At 34.0% G+C, this 18,886-nt stretch overlaps 2 protein-coding genes across 3 annotated transcripts in view; both read left to right on the plus strand.

Annotated features, from left to right (window-relative positions):
* The window catches only part of LOC136798327 (exocyst complex component 5-like), a 34,594-nt gene extending 20,819 nt beyond the window's left edge, over window positions 1-13,775 (plus strand). For both annotated transcript variants that reach the window (XM_067054921.1, XM_067054922.1), the window contains exons 8-20: window positions 5,569-5,613; window positions 6,184-6,327; window positions 8,419-8,498; window positions 8,835-8,945; window positions 10,076-10,168; window positions 10,356-10,506; window positions 10,856-10,964; window positions 11,202-11,325; window positions 12,005-12,091; window positions 12,436-12,544; window positions 12,810-12,966; window positions 13,217-13,377; window positions 13,610-13,775. In XM_067054921.1, coding sequence (XP_066911022.1) covers window positions 5,569-5,613; window positions 6,184-6,327; window positions 8,419-8,498; window positions 8,835-8,945; window positions 10,076-10,168; window positions 10,356-10,506; window positions 10,856-10,964; window positions 11,202-11,325; window positions 12,005-12,091; window positions 12,436-12,544; window positions 12,810-12,966; window positions 13,217-13,377; window positions 13,610-13,696 — 1,458 coding nt within the window. In that variant the 3' untranslated portion in view covers window positions 13,697-13,775. The remainder of the gene's footprint in view (window positions 1-5,568; window positions 5,614-6,183; window positions 6,328-8,418; window positions 8,499-8,834; window positions 8,946-10,075; window positions 10,169-10,355; window positions 10,507-10,855; window positions 10,965-11,201; window positions 11,326-12,004; window positions 12,092-12,435; window positions 12,545-12,809; window positions 12,967-13,216; window positions 13,378-13,609) is intronic.
* A 1,446-nt stretch (window positions 13,776-15,221) lies between these two features.
* LOC136798329 (sedoheptulokinase-like) lies at window positions 15,222-18,421 on the plus strand. Its single transcript, XM_067054924.1, has 4 exons — window positions 15,222-15,893; window positions 16,135-16,310; window positions 16,574-16,723; window positions 17,913-18,421. The coding sequence occupies exons 1-4, from the start codon at window positions 15,286-15,288 to the stop codon at window positions 18,365-18,367; spliced, it is 1,389 nt and encodes a 462-aa protein (XP_066911025.1). The 5' UTR covers window positions 15,222-15,285; the 3' UTR covers window positions 18,368-18,421.
* The last annotated feature ends 465 nt before the right edge of the window (window positions 18,422-18,886 follow it).

Consider the following 18,886-nt stretch of genomic DNA (forward strand, 5'->3'; position numbering starts at 1 on the left):
CACTTATTAAGAGAGTTTGTTTCGAGTTAATGGATTTCTTTTGTTGTGGCTTCAAAAAATTGTATAATTAGCGTGATGTGATGAAATTCTTATGTTTCAGGTCAAATTATGAGAGAACTTTAGGAGCTCATATTTTGGGGATACATCTCTCATATCCAAAGATACCTATATTAGAATATTCTAGTGACATGGCCCTCAATTCGATTCGCACGCCGGGGGCCATGAGTTATTCTAATGATATAACGGCATCACGACGGCATAATTAGATAAAAAGCTAAATTATGAGAAAAGGAGAAATTGAATCTATTTTTAATGAATTTCTTACAAATTTTCTGGAAGTAACTTGATATCATTGTGATGAGAACTTTTCAGACTTTAAGTTAAAATTTGTTACTGGATACCGAAAAGGTTTAGAGTAATGGATCAAAAACAAAAAATACCAATCCACTTTTATAAACATAGCAACATATAAACCAGCCCTCTTCGCGTGACGAGCCGTTTTTCTGAACTTTTACTAACTACCTAATCAAAGCTAAAACAAGACGACTTAAAGTCGAAAATTTCGCCTAGAATTTAAACTACATAGGAAAAACAAGAAGTAGAGATTGAAGCCAATTTGAAATCTACTTTACATCGAGCCTTGATGAAACAATTTTACAAGAACAACGAGGCTTAAACTCGCTAAAAAAAGAGACCAATTTAAGAACAACTGTTGTTTAATTTTTAAGAACTAATAAACAAAGGTAATATCACCGTCTATCAAAAGTTATTTATTTGATTCTTATAAAGCAAATACTTATATAAGAAAAATGAATATGCTCATATTGTGCGCCATCTCTTGTTTATTTTGTAAGAGCTAATTGCCGAAAGGTATATTACCGTCTATCAAGAGTTATTGATTTGATTCTTATAAAGCAAATGCTTATAAGAATAATAAATATGCTCATAATGTGCGCCGTCCCTTGATTACTTTGTAAAAACTAATTACCGAAAGGTATATCACCTTCTATCGAGAGTTATTGCTTTGATTCTTATAAAGTAAATGCTTATAATAAAAATAAATATGCTCATATTGTGCGCCATCTCTTGTTTACTTTGGAACAACTAATTACCGAAAGGTATATTACCGTCTATCTAGAGTTATTGATTTGATTCTTATAAAGAAAATGCTTATAATAAAAATAAATATGCTCATATTGTGCGCCGTTTCTTGTTTACTTTGGAACAACTAATTACCGAAAGCTATATCACCGTCTATCTAGAGTTATTGATTTGATTCTTATAAAGTAAATGCTTATAAGAAAAATAAATGAGCTCATATTGTGCGCCGTTTCTTGTTTACTTTGGAACAACTAATTACCGAAAGCTATATCACCGTCTATCTAGAGTTATTGATTTGATTCTTATAAAGTAAATGCTTATAAGAAAAATAAATATGCTCATATTGTGCGCCATCCCTTGTTTACTTTGTAAGAATTAATTACCGAAAGGTATATCACCGCCTATCAAGAGTTATTGATTTGATTCTTATAAAGAATATGCTTATAAGAAAAATAAGTAAGCTCATATTGTGCGCCATCTCTTGTTTACTTTGTAAGAACTAATTACCGAAAGGTATATTACCGTCTATAGAGAGTTATTGATTTGATTCTTATAAAGTAAATGCTTATAAGAAAAATAAATATGCTCATATTGTGCGCCATCCCTTGTTTACTTTGTAAGAACTAATTACCGAAAGGTATATCACCGTCTATCAAGAGTTATTGATTTGATTCTTATAAAGTATATGCTTATAAGAAAAATAAATATGCTCATATTGTGCGTCATACTTTGTTTACTTTGGAACAATTAATTACCGAAAGGTATATCACCGTCTATCAAGAGTTATTGATTTGATTCTTATAAAGTATATGCTTATAAGAAAAATAAATATGCTCATATTGTGTGCCATACTTTGTTTACTCTGTAAGAACTAATTACCGAAAGGTATATCACCGTCTATCAATAGTTATTGATTTGATTCTTATAAAGTATATGCTTATAAGAAAAATGAATATGCTCATATTGTGCGCCATACTTTGTTTATTTTGTAAGAACTAATTACCGAAAGGTATATTACCGTCTATCAAGAGTTATTGATTTGATTCTTATAAAGTAGATGCTTATAAGAAAATAAAGAAAAAATCAAAACTGTGGAGCTAAAGACACAAAGATATATGACGTAATCCAAAGAAAACCCGCGAAAATCGTCCGTGGTTATACGAGCGTGTAATTTGTAAATTAAATTTAGTGAGTTCGTCCACCGTATCAAGCACTTTCGTTTTCTAATTTTTTTTCCGATGACACCGCCGCGAAAGGCTATCGTAATACTTTCGCTAAGCGAAATTAACAAAGGAATTTTCAATAGAAACGATCAGAACAATTTGGGTAATCGGAGAAGCGCTTTTTCTATTCCTTTCCATTTCTCTGGGATAATGCAGGATAATGTACACTTTTTCATAAATCATGAAGCGAAATTATTTGAATTTCGTGCAAAACTGAATAGTGTAATCTTAATTCAAAATATAATTATCAAACCGGTAACGATACATATATAATGATTTTAAAAACAGCAAGCAGTTGCCTGTAGTTACAATCTTATTAACTCATTGTATTCTTAATTCTTTTAAATGTAAAGCTTTTAAGCTTTAAAATGTATATTAGAATTTATGAGTAATATATTAGGGAATAAGCAGTATGATATATAAAAACCTGCATTACTCTCACTGAGAGAGATAGCGATTGAAAGATGGCACAAGAATTTGACGAGATTTTGAAGGAATACGAAATAGAGTATTGTTCTATCGTGAAATATCAAAGCGAAGCGAACGAGATCGAATCAGCAGTGAGAGAGCTGATCGACCAATTTCTGCAGATAGGACTAGACTCGAAAATACAAGAGCATTTGCATGATGGTAGTAACTTAGTGTTTTCAGGTTACTACAGAGTTTTATTCAAAAACAGTCGAGTTTATCCTGCCGGTAGTTACCCGGAAGGGACGAAAACATCGTTTCCAGATGAATTCGACTATAATTTTGTATTTGAAATCGACAATATACAAACTTCTGTTGGTTGTGGACAGGGAAAGATGCAAATAACCTTGGATGCGGATAATAAAACATGGTACCAGTTTGCTGTGACGTCCAAATTAAACGCAATGGGTTATCATGGGTTAGAGCATCTTCTTGATAACATGTTCCATTTGGTCGAGAAAGAAATATCAAAACAAGTCGACCTGGGTAGAATTTGTAAACAAAATGGCGCGATTCAATTTGTTCGACGATGTGATCAGAGAATCGATTTGATATGGTGCCCATATAAACAAGATCAAAAGCCTTTAAAGATAACCGTCGATGTCAGGCCTGCTATTCTATGTGATTATCGAGCTATCGAAAATTCCTTACTAAATTCAAAATATCCAATTCAATATTTAGATTTGTTACGTAAAGAATCCTGTCTTCTCGTCCCCAAAACATGTAAAATTGGATGTAGAAGATGTTTTCGAATTTCGTTTTCACCTGGTGAACTTCCCTTGATGCAGAAGTTGGATGCAAATCACAGATCGTGTTATAAAATCCTCAAAAACATCTTCTCGATGGCACAACAGTACCCGTACCCAGCTGAATATATTGATATCACATCTTATAAACTAAAAAACGCCATTTTACACCACACTTATGGAGCTAAGTGCAGTAAAACATCTTTATCCTTTTGCATTGATAATATTCTCAATGATTTAGCCGATGCTTATGACACTCTTTTTCTCCCGATGTTTTTTCTAAAGACAAAGTGTTGCATTGCTTCTAAACAAGATAAACTGAACGTTTATGAGATGGATTATATCTATTTTGTTGATGAAAGGCTACCCAAGCCAGATGATGGAAACATGAGATCTCTTGTTTGGTTTGAGTTTAACCGCCGTTTGATTCAAATGATTCAAAGATATCTTAAAAGTTTGTCTACCATTCCTAACACCCATGCTGGAATAATCAACGATTTTGTTTTATCTTTCAAGAAATCCTGCCGATTGTTTATAAACTACGATGCTAAGCTTACAAACATGAAGAAGGATTCTCTGCTCAAATTCGATTTAGTTCGAGAAAATCTATTTATACCCGTCATCTTTATGATAGAGCAAGAGCTCGCAAAATTTTTTGGCTTTCAAATTGTCAATACTTTTCCAGTCCATAAGTTTTTTACCTATCTCTCAATGCAAAAGGAATACAAAAGACTTCAATCAGATGAAAAATGTTACACAGTTTCAATAAACACGCTCAAAACTTCTGAACAAATGATAGATAATTTAAAAGTATGCAACTTTTCTGGTTTGTTCAGTCTCTACTCCTTACAGAACCGTTTACATTCTGATTTAGAATCCCAACCATTCGGAGATGAAAGAGAAAGTGTAACATTAGAATATGGTTCATTGATATTTGAGTATAACCTTAAGCAATGAAGCTCGTAAATAAATAGAATGTATTTTTGTATAACTCTTATTATATGTGGCATTATGAATGTAAAAAAAAACAGCAGACTTTCTAAACTCCATAAAGAAAGTATAAAATTGAAGTGTCCTAGCCTAATGATTATGTTGTTCAGGCAAATTCGACAAAGTGGAGGTACAATCATGAAGTGTGTTATTTAAACGTATTATTTACATTCTTGACGCTGATTTGTGATTCGATTACACGAAACTATTTTTCTTCTGGTAGAAAGTCGAATTAGTATATGGTCTGTTCAAGCAATTTAAAATTCGTAGCAAAATGACAGTTGATGAAATAGCCAATCAAATCTTGATGATTTTTTCGTAATTTATGAGAATAATTAAACAGAAAGTAGCCGTGCGACAAGCAATTTTAGCTCATTTTGCCATTTTGGCATACTGTATGGGTCACTATGTCAGCCAAAAACATAAAATGATAAGGCAATTTTACAATCTTATTTCTTTTATTGAATTCAATCATAATTTTATAAGGCATGATTACCTGATATTTTTTTTGCTTGCGCAGTTTAATTCGAAGCCCGTGTATTAATTTTAATGCCGTAAGCTCGATTCATTTGTCTCGATTAATTTTATTTCTTATTATATCAGGTTATTAAAATTTTAGTCAGAATATAGTAACAGCCATATAATAAAAAGCTTTAAATGACTCATTCGCGACAACGTATTTTTAATTCCAACTGTGGCTCATTAAGATAAAGTGAAAATTTTGCAAACTTTGCAACCAGGTTTTAAGACTATATATTTTGTGAATTTTAACAAGTTGCTATAAAAAGTTGACTGGGACGAAGATATAGAACAAGTTAAAAACATTTTAAGTTTAAGAACATTTGCTTCGCAGACCCAATTTCTTAGCAAAATGGACAAAAATATTCAAAATGGACAAAAAAGAAAAACAAAAATATTAAGCAAATCTTTAGGCTTGAAACTCAAAAAGTTAGGAACATCCCAAGGTTTCAAAATTTTTAACGTTTATATGAAAGAAACGTGTAATGAATGTAACCTAGCATGTATTTTTGCTTTTTCAGAATTATCATTTGTGTTATGAAGAACTCATCAAAATGGCGGTAGAGGTATATCAATCTTCCAAATATTTATTCATTATCGTTTTCTCCCAACTTCCCTTAGCAACCTCTGGGTAGTCGAAAATTCATGAGTCTAGGTTACTCACTACTTCACAGAAATACCGATGACTATAATAAGTACAATTCTTAAAAAATTATTATTATACCAGAAACTCAAGAACTGTATAATAAATTCGGATAATCTATAATGGAAAGATTTTTTACGAACTTTGATTTGAAGAAGATTAATTCATCAAATTGTATCTTTGTTACTGTATCTGAATATGAGAATCGCAATTTTAATTTTTTTATTTTTACATAAGTGTTCCCGTTTCATATCAGACACACATTTCATATCAGGACAGTGTCTTCCTATTGTTATATTATGGTTATATAAGCAAAAACTGTTTTTCTTTCCCTTTCTTGCTCCACATCCGTGTCAATTCAATGTGAAAAAGCTTGTAAATTAAAATTGATGAGTAAGCAAACGTTACAGCTCTTATTTAAAAACAAAACCTTTAACCATCAGTCACATAAAAAATATTTCTCTTTTCACCCTCTTATTTTGTGACACTTCAGGACAAATTTAATTCACCAGACGTCTTCGAGGATGTTTTACCAGCCTGTCAAACGATGCAAGAAATTGTCACCAAAGTCTTTGACAACAATGCTGAACATGTGCTCGCGAAATTCGTCCAATATGTCTTCGAAAAGAAATTGGCGGTATGTGAAAGATTATTATAATAATTCTGAATAATTCTTAACGCAGAAATTTTTACATAGTCGAATGTGTGTGTTTTTTCAGTCGTTGACTAAATACGGTCAAATGCCCAAAACTGCGTTAGAAATCCTGAATCTGGAATCAATGATTTTTTTGTGTATAAAGAAAAGAAGGATTGTCAATTGAATTGAACAAAATTTAATTACCAGCATTATATAGCATTTAGATAAAAAGATTTCATGTATTGGTACAAAATAAATACATTTGTTGTGCGCAGATTTGTAATACTTGCGCAGATTTGTAATACCTGCGCAGATTTGTAATACCTGCGCAGATTTGTAATACCTGCGCAGATTTGTAATAAACTTTGCGCAAATTTGTAATACTTGAGCTGCGCAGAAATGTAATACTTCTCTGCGCAGATTTGTAATTTGTAATTTAGATTTTTACTTCGAGGGCATATGTTTCCCACGAAGAAAAGTTTCGAAAAAAAGACTTAGAAAATAATCAGAAAATCACACAAAGGTTGTATATCTTTAGTATGAACATTAACTTTATAAGAAACGAATCAATATATTTTAATCTAATGAAAATTGGCTTTTGGCAGTTGGTTCTTTCAATACAAACATGGATTGGGAATAATTTTAAGCATTTTCATTTTTCTTATAAGCATCAACTTTATAAGAAACGAATCAATATCTTTCAATCTAAAGGAAATTGGCTTTCGGCAGTTGGTTCTTTCAATACAAACATGGGATTTTGAGTAATTTCAATATTTTCATTTTTCTTAAGCATCAACTTTATAAGAAACAAATCAATATATTTTAATCTAATGGAAATTGTTCCAATCATTTTTTTTTTCATCTTTATGTATTTTTTCTATCTAACAACAACAAAAAACATACCGAAGCTTCAACCATCAAACTCTTTTTGAAAGAAAGTTAACTCAAAATAATTTCACTTGAGATATCATGCTGGAATGTAATGCAGGTGCTATGAAAGGTTATGAAAGAAATCCAGTCAGAGAGGACAGGTTTCCTAGCTAGGTAGAAGGTGGTTTTAGAGCAATATTTTACTTTGAAATAAACAGTTACCGACAAGAAATAATTTTTATTTTAAGAGTTATTGGTTAGTTTCTTATAAAAGCAGTGCTTATAAAAAATAAATATGTTCATGTTATTCTTCGTACCTTGTTCACTTTGAAATAAACAATTACCGACAAGAAATAATTTTTATTTTACGAGTTATTGATTAGTTTCTTATAAAAGCAGTTCTTATGAAAAATGTACATGTTCATGCTATTCTTTGTACCTTGTTCAATTCGAAATAAACAATTACCGACAAGAAATAATTTCCATTTTACGATTTATTGATTAGTTTCTTATAAAAGCAGTGCTTATAAAAAATAAATATGTTCATGTTATTCTTCGTACCTTGTTCACTTCGAAATAAACAATTACCGACAAGAAATAATTTTTATTTTACGAGTTATTGATTAGTTTCTTATAAAAGCAGTTCTTATAAATAATTATGTCCGCGCTATTCTCATAAACAATTTTTATATTACCAGATAAATTTCTTATAAAAGCACTGCTTAGAAAAGAAATATTAATTGATTATTTATTCGATGTGCTCAATAATCACAACTTTATTTGGGTATTATTTTGTAAGTCTTTTTTAATGCATTTATCAATTCCAAATTACAAATCTGCGCAGAGAAGTATTACATTTCTGCGCAGCTCAAGTATTACAAATTTGCGCAAAGTTTATTACAAATCTGCGCAGGTATTACAAATCTGCGCAGAAAGTATTACAAATCTGCGCAGGTATTACAAATCTGCGCAAGTATTACAAATCTGCGCACAACAACATTAGATAAACAGGCGAGGATATTACCATCCAATAGATGTACATTTTACCTTAGGATTGAAAACCTGTTTTCTGAAAGTTACTTATCTGAAAGTTGTTAAAGTAAATGTACTATATGAAGTACTTTTTACATCATCTTGTTCTTAATATTTTGGCCATCGAAGCCTTATGTTCTTATATAGTTTGTTCTTATAAAAAATATGTATTGTATATTTATTCCACAGGGATACATTTACAAACAATTACCGGAGAAAGAAGTGGAAGAAGAAGCTTACTTGAAAAAACTCGCTCAACTTTATGGAAAGTATGTTGTTCAACATTAAACAGAGTTACTACATTTCTAAACATTATTATTTTGATTATTCTAACATTTCGAAGACTTACTGTATATGTATGCAGTATGCAGTGCTGACGAGTCCTAATAAGGACGAAATGCATATGCTGCTCTGCCACCCAAATCTCCTGAGTGAATATAGTTGGACAGAAATTCTTATTTCTTCACATATATATTCGCATTACATTTTAAATAAACATTGCTGTTTTTTTTAATCATTTATCCACTTTTGTAACGTTTGAATATGAACTTACCAAATCTCAATCGACTTCGGTCAATTTCTTCATCCTCTCCTTGTCATTACAGATGCAAAGATATCAACAAGAAGTTGGCAGACTTTCGTCTTGGATCCGACTCCACTTTTCTCGATCGAATTTGTAAACCCATGTTTTCTAAATACCTTGGAAAGTATATCGAGTAAGTCTTCTTTTTGGACCTACCCCCGGGTAGCCCGGTGGAGGTTCTATAAATTAACCCATGTCCGTCCGTTCGTTCGTCCGTCCGTCTGTTACCAGCTTTTCTCAGGATTGGCTCATTAGTTTTTTCTGATTTTTTGCACAATGATGCAAAATGGCAATGCCCAGAACGTGACGGAGCCCGATTTTTGAGAAAAAATTTATTTGGGCAAATTTGGGCCAAAAAACTACCTAAAAATAGGGTTTTTTGGACTTGTTGCAAAATCCTGTCATTACTTTTTTCTGATTTTTTGTACAAAGATGGAGGGCAAGATTCTCTAAAGAATGGCTGAAGTGGTTTTTCCTGGAAAATTCTTATTCGCCTTAAAAGACGGATTTTCGTATTTTGGGGAAATTCCCTTTAACCAAATAAGAAAGTATAGCTTTTCTCAATGTTGACTCATAATTTTTTTCTGATTTTTGCACAATGATGCAAAATGGCAATGCCCAAAATGTGACGGAGCCCGATTTTTAAGGAAAGTTTTTTTGGGCAAATTTGGGCCAAAAACTGCTTAAAAATAGGGTTTTTTGGGCCTGAATGGTTTCAATGATTTTCGTATTTGGGGAAATTCCTTTTAACCATTTTACAATATTCAACACACAAGCTTTATTTTTCCATTCTGAATTTTTGTACAATTATTGTCACTTTTTTCTTATTTTCATCTGATGCTAATCATTAGGTAGGTCCATTCAGCATGTTGCTTGTTCTTTCTTCCTTCTCGCAGAAAACACATTCCCCTGACCTGAACACCATATATAATTTTTTCTCAAAATTCACCTGTGGTCGTCTGTGGAATGACTGATTTAGCCTTGATTTGAGTGACTCGATACTATTATTTATTTTTATTGAATATACCTGTTCTTCTTTTCTTTTCACAGCGGTCACCTTCAATTGCAATATCTAGCTTACCAACTGAATTATCCTTCTTTGTTTCTTTGTTTCTTTAGAGACGAATTGCAATATCTAGCTTACCAACTGAAGTTAACTGAACTCTTCTTTCTTTCTTTTTTTCTTTAGAGACGAATTACAATATCTAACTTACCAACTGAAGCTCAACTGAACTCTTCTTTCTTTCTTTCTTTCTTCCTTAGAGACGAATTACAATTTTTAGAAGAAGAATCCGCTTCCACGTTGAACCGCTTCTACAACAGCATTGGTCATATCAAGAAAGAAATCAAACAAAAGTATTCAACTCTACAAACACTACAATGCAGTAATTCGATCTGCAGTAGTATTAAGTACTCTAATTATGAAGAGACAATTTATAAGACATTCTATAATGCATTTATATCGGTCTCATTCCAAAGTTTTACTTCTTTTTTGAAAAGGTTACTAATTAATTATCCCTCTGAAACTTTCTTTCCTTTCTAGTTTCATCTCGGACATGCCGGACAGCCTTCGTGAGCTCCAACGGAAAATTCCTGGTCGAGATAAGAACGCCTTGAAAGAAAACCTTCTCTCGCAAGATGTCTGTGTCTCGTTGTTGCAAGATAATAAACTGGCCATCAGGAGGGCCGAAATGGTAACCAAACTTTCATTTCGTTTGCTTTACCGGTGCTCTTTGCCTGTTAACAGTTTATGCCGTTGTTACGAAGAGGACTCTCAACTTTCTTTGGGCTTAAATGAAAATCCAATTGCTTTAAGTGTGCACTCTAAGATGTGGAACTATATTGTACTACCATGGTTTCCACATGATAGCAAAAAGGTGCACACTTAAAGCAAACATACTCGAAGTCATAGCAGATATGATCTTTTTGACAGATCTCTAAGAAAGATGCACCACTTAAGGAGGTGTGAAGCTTCTTTATCCTTTTTGAACTGGAGATGATTCCGAAGAAAACAGGAGAAAACATTTTTTTTCTCGTTTTCAGCTTTCTTCACCATCTGAGTTACCGAGCAACGTGTATCGAATTTTCAAGATCTTCTTGAAATATCTTGGAGAAGAACATTTTGAATATGCCATTGACGTCACCTTGCAGTGTAAGCGTCTCATTGAATGAGAAATAAAGTTCAAGTCAGAAAGGCCAGTAACTAGTTTTCTTTGAGTAATTCGATTGGAAGGTTTTAACTCGCTTTGTATTTCAAAGTTTTATTTATTGCAATTCTAATTATTCTAATAATAACCTTTTTGTAGTCCGAAAATAAGCCAGAAAAAATAAAAACCTTAATTGGATTCAAATTTCGCGTAAATGTAGCTCACAATTATTTGTTTCACAGTTCTTCCACCATTGGAACCGAAATCACCTCCAGATCTTTTGTTTTTGAACGTTCTTTCAACGTCCAATACCATCTTCCATTTGATTGAAAAACATTTCACCGATTACATCCTCCGAAATGTTGGGTATGAATTTCTCAAATTTGTTGATTTGTTTTCTTCATTTTTTATATCCATTTTCTAAGTATTTTTGGATTTTTTCTATTTGATAACTGTCTCACTCTTGAATATCTTTTCAACAAACACAAAACTGCTGCTCAATTTGAATTCTATCAAAAGTTACAACCTCTCTTGTCTCTGCTGTATATTAAAGTAAGACACATTTTTAGTTCAAATGAAATTGCATTACTGCAGATAGATAGATATGCCCTCCGATGCATCGGAATGGGTCCTACCCACGATGGAGTAGGAATCACAGCGCAAGCAGACATTGCAACCCTGCAGATGCGAGCTGCCGAGCCATGGTGTATACCATGACACTCGAACTACACGGGAGAACGGATGTTCCAGAAGGTGTAGAACCTCCTAAGTTTCTCAGCACACCACAATGTCTGGAATATCTACCCATACTCTTGTATCAGAGTTATGGTACCCAATTCCCCTCACATGGCATGGGTTGACCCGGGCGAAGGAGCATTCACTTGCCAAGTGAATCGTAGTGCCACTGTGGGTATCGAAATCGAGCCTCCTGGACAGAAGTCAAGCACGATAACCACTATACCACTACGCCTGAAGTGTGCATTACTGTATGGGAGCTGATAATGAGCATTAGGATGGTGAAATACTTTTCTTTTTCCTTCCTTAGATCTTCAGTGATTTACAGTAAATGCGCTTCACGAAAGAAAATACTGATTGACACTTTGGAAACCAAACTAAACCAAGGCATTGATAGGTGATGATCCTGTCTGAATATTTTATTACTTCTTTGCTTTAAACCAGCATGTCAATGTTTCCATAGAAAATACATGTTTGATAAACACTATTTATCAAAAGATGACGACCATGATTGATTTTCCTTTAAAATACATGATCGACTTTCCTTTAAAATATAAGGCTTCTTTTCCTTAAAAATGCACGTTAAATTTTCCTTTACCATTATATTGTTTATTTTGCTTAAAAAATTACATGGTTGATTTTCCTAAGTTTTCCTTGAGCCCTACGTGATAGACTCTCTCTCAAAGTTCTTTAAATCATATATTGTTGATAATTGTTTAATTATTTCGTTTTTTTTTGCAGAGTGTTGAGTAGTATGGTGAACTACTTGAAATTTTTGTTGAACTCTGAACAAAAGAAGACAGATTTCCGTCCTGAAAACGAAACATTGGGAGCTATGGCGCAAACAACTGTAAGGAGACCCTGTTATTTTTGTATTTTCCTCTCTGTTAAAACGTTCTCCCAAATATTACCCGCGTTGAAAATCTACTCTACGAAAACAATAGTTTGGGTCAGAGTTTTGTACGGTTTCATTCTCAGCCCAAATGTTAGATCATATTTGATGTTTGTTTCAACAATTCATTTCATCAATTAGTCTGAAAGCATACTTAAAAATCCTTTTTTCGAGTATTTGGTCTAAATCTGCTTAAAACACACTCATCTTCTTGAACCTACAGGCTTGTCAAAAGTGTTGTCGGTACATCAAAAACGTGCTCCCCGAGTTAAGGCTCGGTTTAGATGGCAAGAATTTGGAATTGGTGTTGACGGAGTTTGGGACGCGTTTTCATAAGTTGTTGTTGGATCACATGTACCAATATATTTTCTCCGACATCGGTAAAACTTTTTATATGTCGCAGTGTTGGCTTTTGGATGGAATATCGTTGAGATTTTTTGCACTCAAAGTTATTTGAATTCTGAGTTGAGCCTAGAATTTGTTGAATTTCCCGTCTACCATTTCGCCGTTTACGTGATTAAACTTACTTCAATTTTAATTATACAATTTCTTTCATAAGAACTTTCAACATTTTTGAAAGGTGTATGCAGAGGTTTAACTGTCTGTTTATTTTTCTTTCACTTTCCCCAGGAGCGATGATAGCGTTATGCGACATCAACGAGTACCGCCACACGATGAAAGAACTCAAAATCCCATTGGTCGAACGTTTGTTCGGTGTTTTGTTGGCTTTGTTCAATTTGTTGGTCGTCCAACCAGATAATCTGAAGGAAGTGGGTAACGATGAGCAGCTGGTAAGTGAGGCCACGCCCTTCTTTTACAGACCCCTTAATTAAGAGCTTTTTAAATATGGGGGGGGTGGCAAACGTATACAATGTCTTACGAAAGTCTTGGTAGATTTTTGAACTGATCTTAAGTAGCTAGGGAAATGTAAATTAGTTATTCTTTATAACCTTTCTGGTGTAACCATTTTTATAGATATATTGGATGAAAACAACAACACATTTTAAACGTTTACTTTTTCAGGCGGATATCGACAAAGCCGTTCTTCAACAATTCGTTCAGCTTCGAGCCGACTATAAACAACTCAAATTAGGGAAAGTGTTTACTTAAATTATTATTGTCAAATTGTCAAATATTTTTTATTTTTTAATTTAGATTTATACCATTGATGATGAAATTAATTAACCTTTACCACGCCTTCTCTTTGGGAACTTCACCCCGTGCACGCCTTGTCTTTTTGGGAAAAATAACAGTTTTACGCTTTCCGTCATAACTTTTGATCTACTAAACCGATTCAAAAAAATAAGCCCATTCTGGAAAGCCCAACTATCCTGCTTTCTAAAAATGTTAAAATAAAGGATTTTTCTCTATCAATGGTGACACAGTAGTCTTCTGCCTTAGAGTTGAAAAAAATTCAAAACGCAATTTGTCATATTTTTCAAAATTTTAAGTTCCTGTTAAAAAAAAAGTGGGGAGAACATTTGTGATACCATAATTTTCTGGCTCATTGTTTCCACCATTATAACTACAACTGCTAGCCAAAAAATCACAATCATACCTTTACTAGAAAAGGCAGAATTCATTTTTAGAAAACCTTGGTTTTCGAGAAAATTTCCACGTAAATCAGAGGCACGTAAGGCAGAGGCCCCTTGAGGTAATTTTTATGGGAAATATCACTAAAAACAGCTAAAAATGACTTTCCTATCATCAACCAGCATGAAAGCAATAGAAATAACATAGTATATACACTTTGAAACTCTTTGCAGCCTTATCAGAAGCCTTAACTTGGGTTTCGGTGACGGTCGATGACGGCCGACAAGCCTCCAGTCCTCCCCCTTAATGTACCGTCGTGTCGTCGTCATACTAAAGAATAAGGAGGCAGAAACTTACCTCAAACACTGACTAAACTACAAACAAGCAATACATAACATTTCCAACCAATAAAACAAACCATTTTCCACTAAATAAACATAAAAAGTTAGTTACAGCAGTCAATGAGCTCATAATTTCCAAAAGAATATTTTGCCTGATTTTCCAGTTTGTTTTGACAGTTAAAATCGAAAGTAGGTGGTTTCAAACTATTGAAAATAGTTTGTTTACATTTTCTCTCCGTCATATAAGACATTTCCCGGGATTTAAAGGCGTCTTTAAGGCGGTAGGGCGGCTTTTCTTAACACCCCATGAAAAACGTATATTTACGGCCTCGGCTATATATTAGAACGTAAATTTACGGCCTCGGCGTGGTAAAGGTTAATGATTATTACATCGAAAACAATATAATTATTTAATTGATCAAATGCTACAAATCAACCTGCTTTCCCGAAGACATTGATAGGTCCCCTATTAGTCTTTGAATTGTACATAGACAATTATTTTTTTAACAAAATACTACTGCTTTTATTAAGAAGTTCTGGTCGATTCCTTCCCCTTTTTACCCCATCACTGTCCCATAACGATTTCGAACCTGTAAGCTTTGTTTCTTGTGTCGAAAGTTTCTTCAAATGCAAATCCTAAAGTTTTTTCGGAAATCCTTGGAAATTAGAGCCTCTCAATCACGATGGATGCTTTTAGGTACTCAGAAAATTTCTGTTGATTTTTTTTGGTGATTACTCGTTTTATTTCTTTTTATAGCTTCAGAAATAATAAAGAAAAATGAAAATTACTTATCTATAGATAATAATCAGAATTTGGATGCCAAGATGACAGACGAGGTTCTTGGCATCGATATCGGAACCACTCACACCAAGTGCTGTTTGTTTACTGATGGAGAATTCAAATATGAATCGTCTCTCCATAATGGCTACCAAGAGGCTGGTGAGCTTTCAATGTATACCCACAAAGAACAAAATATCGGAGCATTAGTTCGCTCCTTAGATGACTGTTTGTCAAAGTTCGGAAATAATTTGAAAGTATCTCGCTTTGTTGTAACGGGGCAGATGCACGGTATTGTATCATGGAAACCAAAAATTATGGAGATAATAAATCATGAGACTCTTACCTCTCTAATGAATGGATGTGTCAAAAAACATTCGAATTTGATCACGTGGGAAGATCAAAGATGCGATGAAGAATTTTTGAAATCTTTCCCTAAAAGTCGTTGTGGTAATGGTGTTTCGACGGGGTATGGATTGGCTTCGTTGTTATGGCTACAGGAAGCAGGCAAATTGGAAGATTACACAATGTGTGGTACCATTATGGATTTTATAGTTTGGTTGTTAACTCAGACTGAACGTGTTTATATGACACCACACAATGCAAAAAGTTGGGGATATTTTGATGAAGAATTGATGGCGTGGGAAAGCGAAATGTAAGTTGTCCGTCAAGCCCCCAGCAATTTTTCAGGGGGGCTAATGATAAAAGCACCCAGCTAAATTTTAAGAATATAGCCCCCTTAAGGGAAGATTGCAGTTTAGGAGGATGCATTCTATGAAGTACTGTTCTGTACTGGTTTCTGAAAATATAAAGTTGCTTATTTTTGAAGAATTGTTAAATTAGGGCTGGTGTACCGGATACAAGATTGCCAACTTATCAGCAAACTATTCATTCAGTTTTTCAGGAAAGATCGATCCATCTCTATTACCCACAGTTCTTCCTGTTCAGCAACCTATTGGCATGGCAACGGTTTCATGTCATGGAATCACAAAAAATCACACAGTTGTTTATGGAGCTTTGGGAGATATGCAATGCGCCGTCCGCTCTTGTCGACCGAAGGGAAATGAGGCTGGTGAGCAATGTGGGGAGGGGAGGGGGGTATTTCAACAATCAGCGTGTATATTTTTACAATGAGGCTTTCTATGAAATATTCCATTTTCGTAGAGGGGATCAACCATTAAATTAATGAAAGTTTTTGACGGTAAAGTCAGGGATGGGGTCAATACCGTCGTCGAAAGGCGTAGTCTTTGGGAACTTACCCCACCTAGTCCAAGTACATCACTTTTCTAAAAATTTAAGAAATTCATAAACAAATTGATGTCGTTTTGATTTTAGTTTTGAACATTGGCACGTCAGCTCAGCTTTCCATCATTGTGGACAAAGATTCATCAATGGTTCACCAAACAATCTCACAAAATCATTCTGAATTACAAATCGTTCCTTATGATCAGGAAAACGTCATTGTAACTGCTGCTTCGCTGAATGGTATGTGTTTTAAATGTTGAAGGTTTAAAATGTGCCGGTGTTTGAAAGATCACTGGCGAGTCTTTGTTTTGCTTAATTGTAGGTTCAAACTGTGAGAAAAATAAGTCCTGATTGAAAGTTACTTTATCAGTTTGCTGTCCGGTTTATGCCTTTTATAAACGTTTGTCCCATCTTAAATTTCTAAACATCCAGCACATTTCACAGCTCCAAAACTTCTTCCTTTAGATTGGAAGATTCCCCGAATGTTGAATGATAGTAATCAGTTCTCAAGTCAATTATCGCGGTTCAAAAGCTCATTAACCCTATTATTATCAGGCTTTTTCGGATTTTGTATTCTCAAGGGGGGTGTTTTCCACCAGCCTTGCATAACTTTTGATCTAGAAAAGGTATGGACTTGAAATTTGGCACAAATGTTTTCTATCATAAAAGTTCATAGAAAAAAATTTGGGTTGATGACGTCATCATAAAGGTGATGACGTCATCACAAAGTTTAACAATTATCGCTGACCAATGAAAAAGTACTGTTCAATAAAATAGCAATTAAAGTTGAACGAATGGAGATTTTTCAATTCTGTTTTAAATTTCTAAAAGCCAAAAATAATATCTTTAACATATTTGCCGGTTTTTACCATACTGATAAAATCAAGGTTTAAAATCCATGCAGAAAATGAGTAAATTTTTTCAAAAAATAATGACGTCATTTTTGATGACGTCAGCAGTTTTTGAAAATTTTTTAAATATTTTTTAAAATCTTTCATTAATACCTATAACCTGTCAAAATGTGAAGTCAGTTGGATGGCTAGATCAAAAGTTATGCTAAATTTAAGATTTTGGGATTTTACAGGGTTTTAGCTGGATTTTATGATATGCCTGCACAATAAAGTCATAAAACCTGATCTGATCGGTGTATAATTGTAAAATTTGGTATACATGCTGCTAATAGGATTATATTAAAAGTCAAAAACTTTCAGAGTGTTAAAAAAAATTTTCAGTGAGCTATTAGCAAAAGAGTGCCAGCCTGGTGGAAAACACCCCCCCCCCTGATAAAAATAGGGTTAAGCATTCCCAAATCTGAATGAAATGATAAAAGTGGTCCGCCAACCTGGGCAGAAGCGGGCATGATCTTTAGAGTGGGTGTGTGCGCGTAGTAATAAAGACCTTTTCGGAAAGCATCTTTTTTTTTTTATAGGAGGGAATGTTTTGCATCAATTAGCTACCTCTCTCGTTTCATGGATGACCGACCTCGAATGTCAGAACGTACCCTCATCCAGCGAAGTCTTAATAAAATTCAACCAATTACAAACAGATGCTGGTACATCCCTCCTGGAAATTTCACCCACAATTTTTGGCGAGCGGCACGACCCGAATCTTTCAGCATCGGTGCGAAACATTCGACCCGATAACCTTTCCCTCGGAAACATCGTTGCAGGAATGAGCCGAGGAATAATTGAGAACATGTTTCGAATGATGCCGTTAGACTTTCGTCGGAAACACGACGTGCAAAGGATTGTGGGTACTGGTGGAGCACTAAGAGCGAGTAAAATGTTGAGAGGATATGTTGTTGAGATTTCAGGGTTAGAGTTGAGGATGGCCGAAGACACTGATGCTTCACTTGGTTCGATACTTTTCGTTCAACAGGATTGAATATGTTGATCAAGTTGCAAAGATTATCTAATTCTGATTGATAGAGGGACAGCGACACTTAGAACTTGTCGAGTTTCAGACCACAAGTTTATATTATTTAATTAGACCTTGGTGCGCCGAACTCTTAGATTTCATACCATGTGGAAAATTTCAGAAATGAAGTTTCCGACGAACAGAGGGAGTTGGAAACGAATTTCCTTACGCTTTGGGAACGAGTTTGTGATGTGGGTGTGTGGGAATAAAATGGTAGCATTTTTCGAATTCGACCTCGACTCATTTGAAGTTAGTCAAGTTTCACAAAAAAAGTCAACTGTAATATTTTTTCTAAATTGCTTTTCCGGTCTTCCTGGCAAAAGACGACAGGAAACAATGGTGAAACGAAACATCGAGAGACGTAGACGATGCTATCGTTCGTGTTATATATTATTATGATATTACGATATAACATAGTTGTATATTATAAAACGTAATATATGTTGCGCGGCGGAAAATAAATTGAGCCCCTACGACTATTCTTCG

This window comes from Clytia hemisphaerica, unplaced genomic scaffold, assembly GCF_902728285.1.
Source record: "Clytia hemisphaerica strain Z4C2 unplaced genomic scaffold, Clytia hemisphaerica genome assembly, whole genome shotgun sequence".
NCBI lineage: Eukaryota > Metazoa > Cnidaria > Hydrozoa > Leptothecata > Clytiidae > Clytia > Clytia hemisphaerica.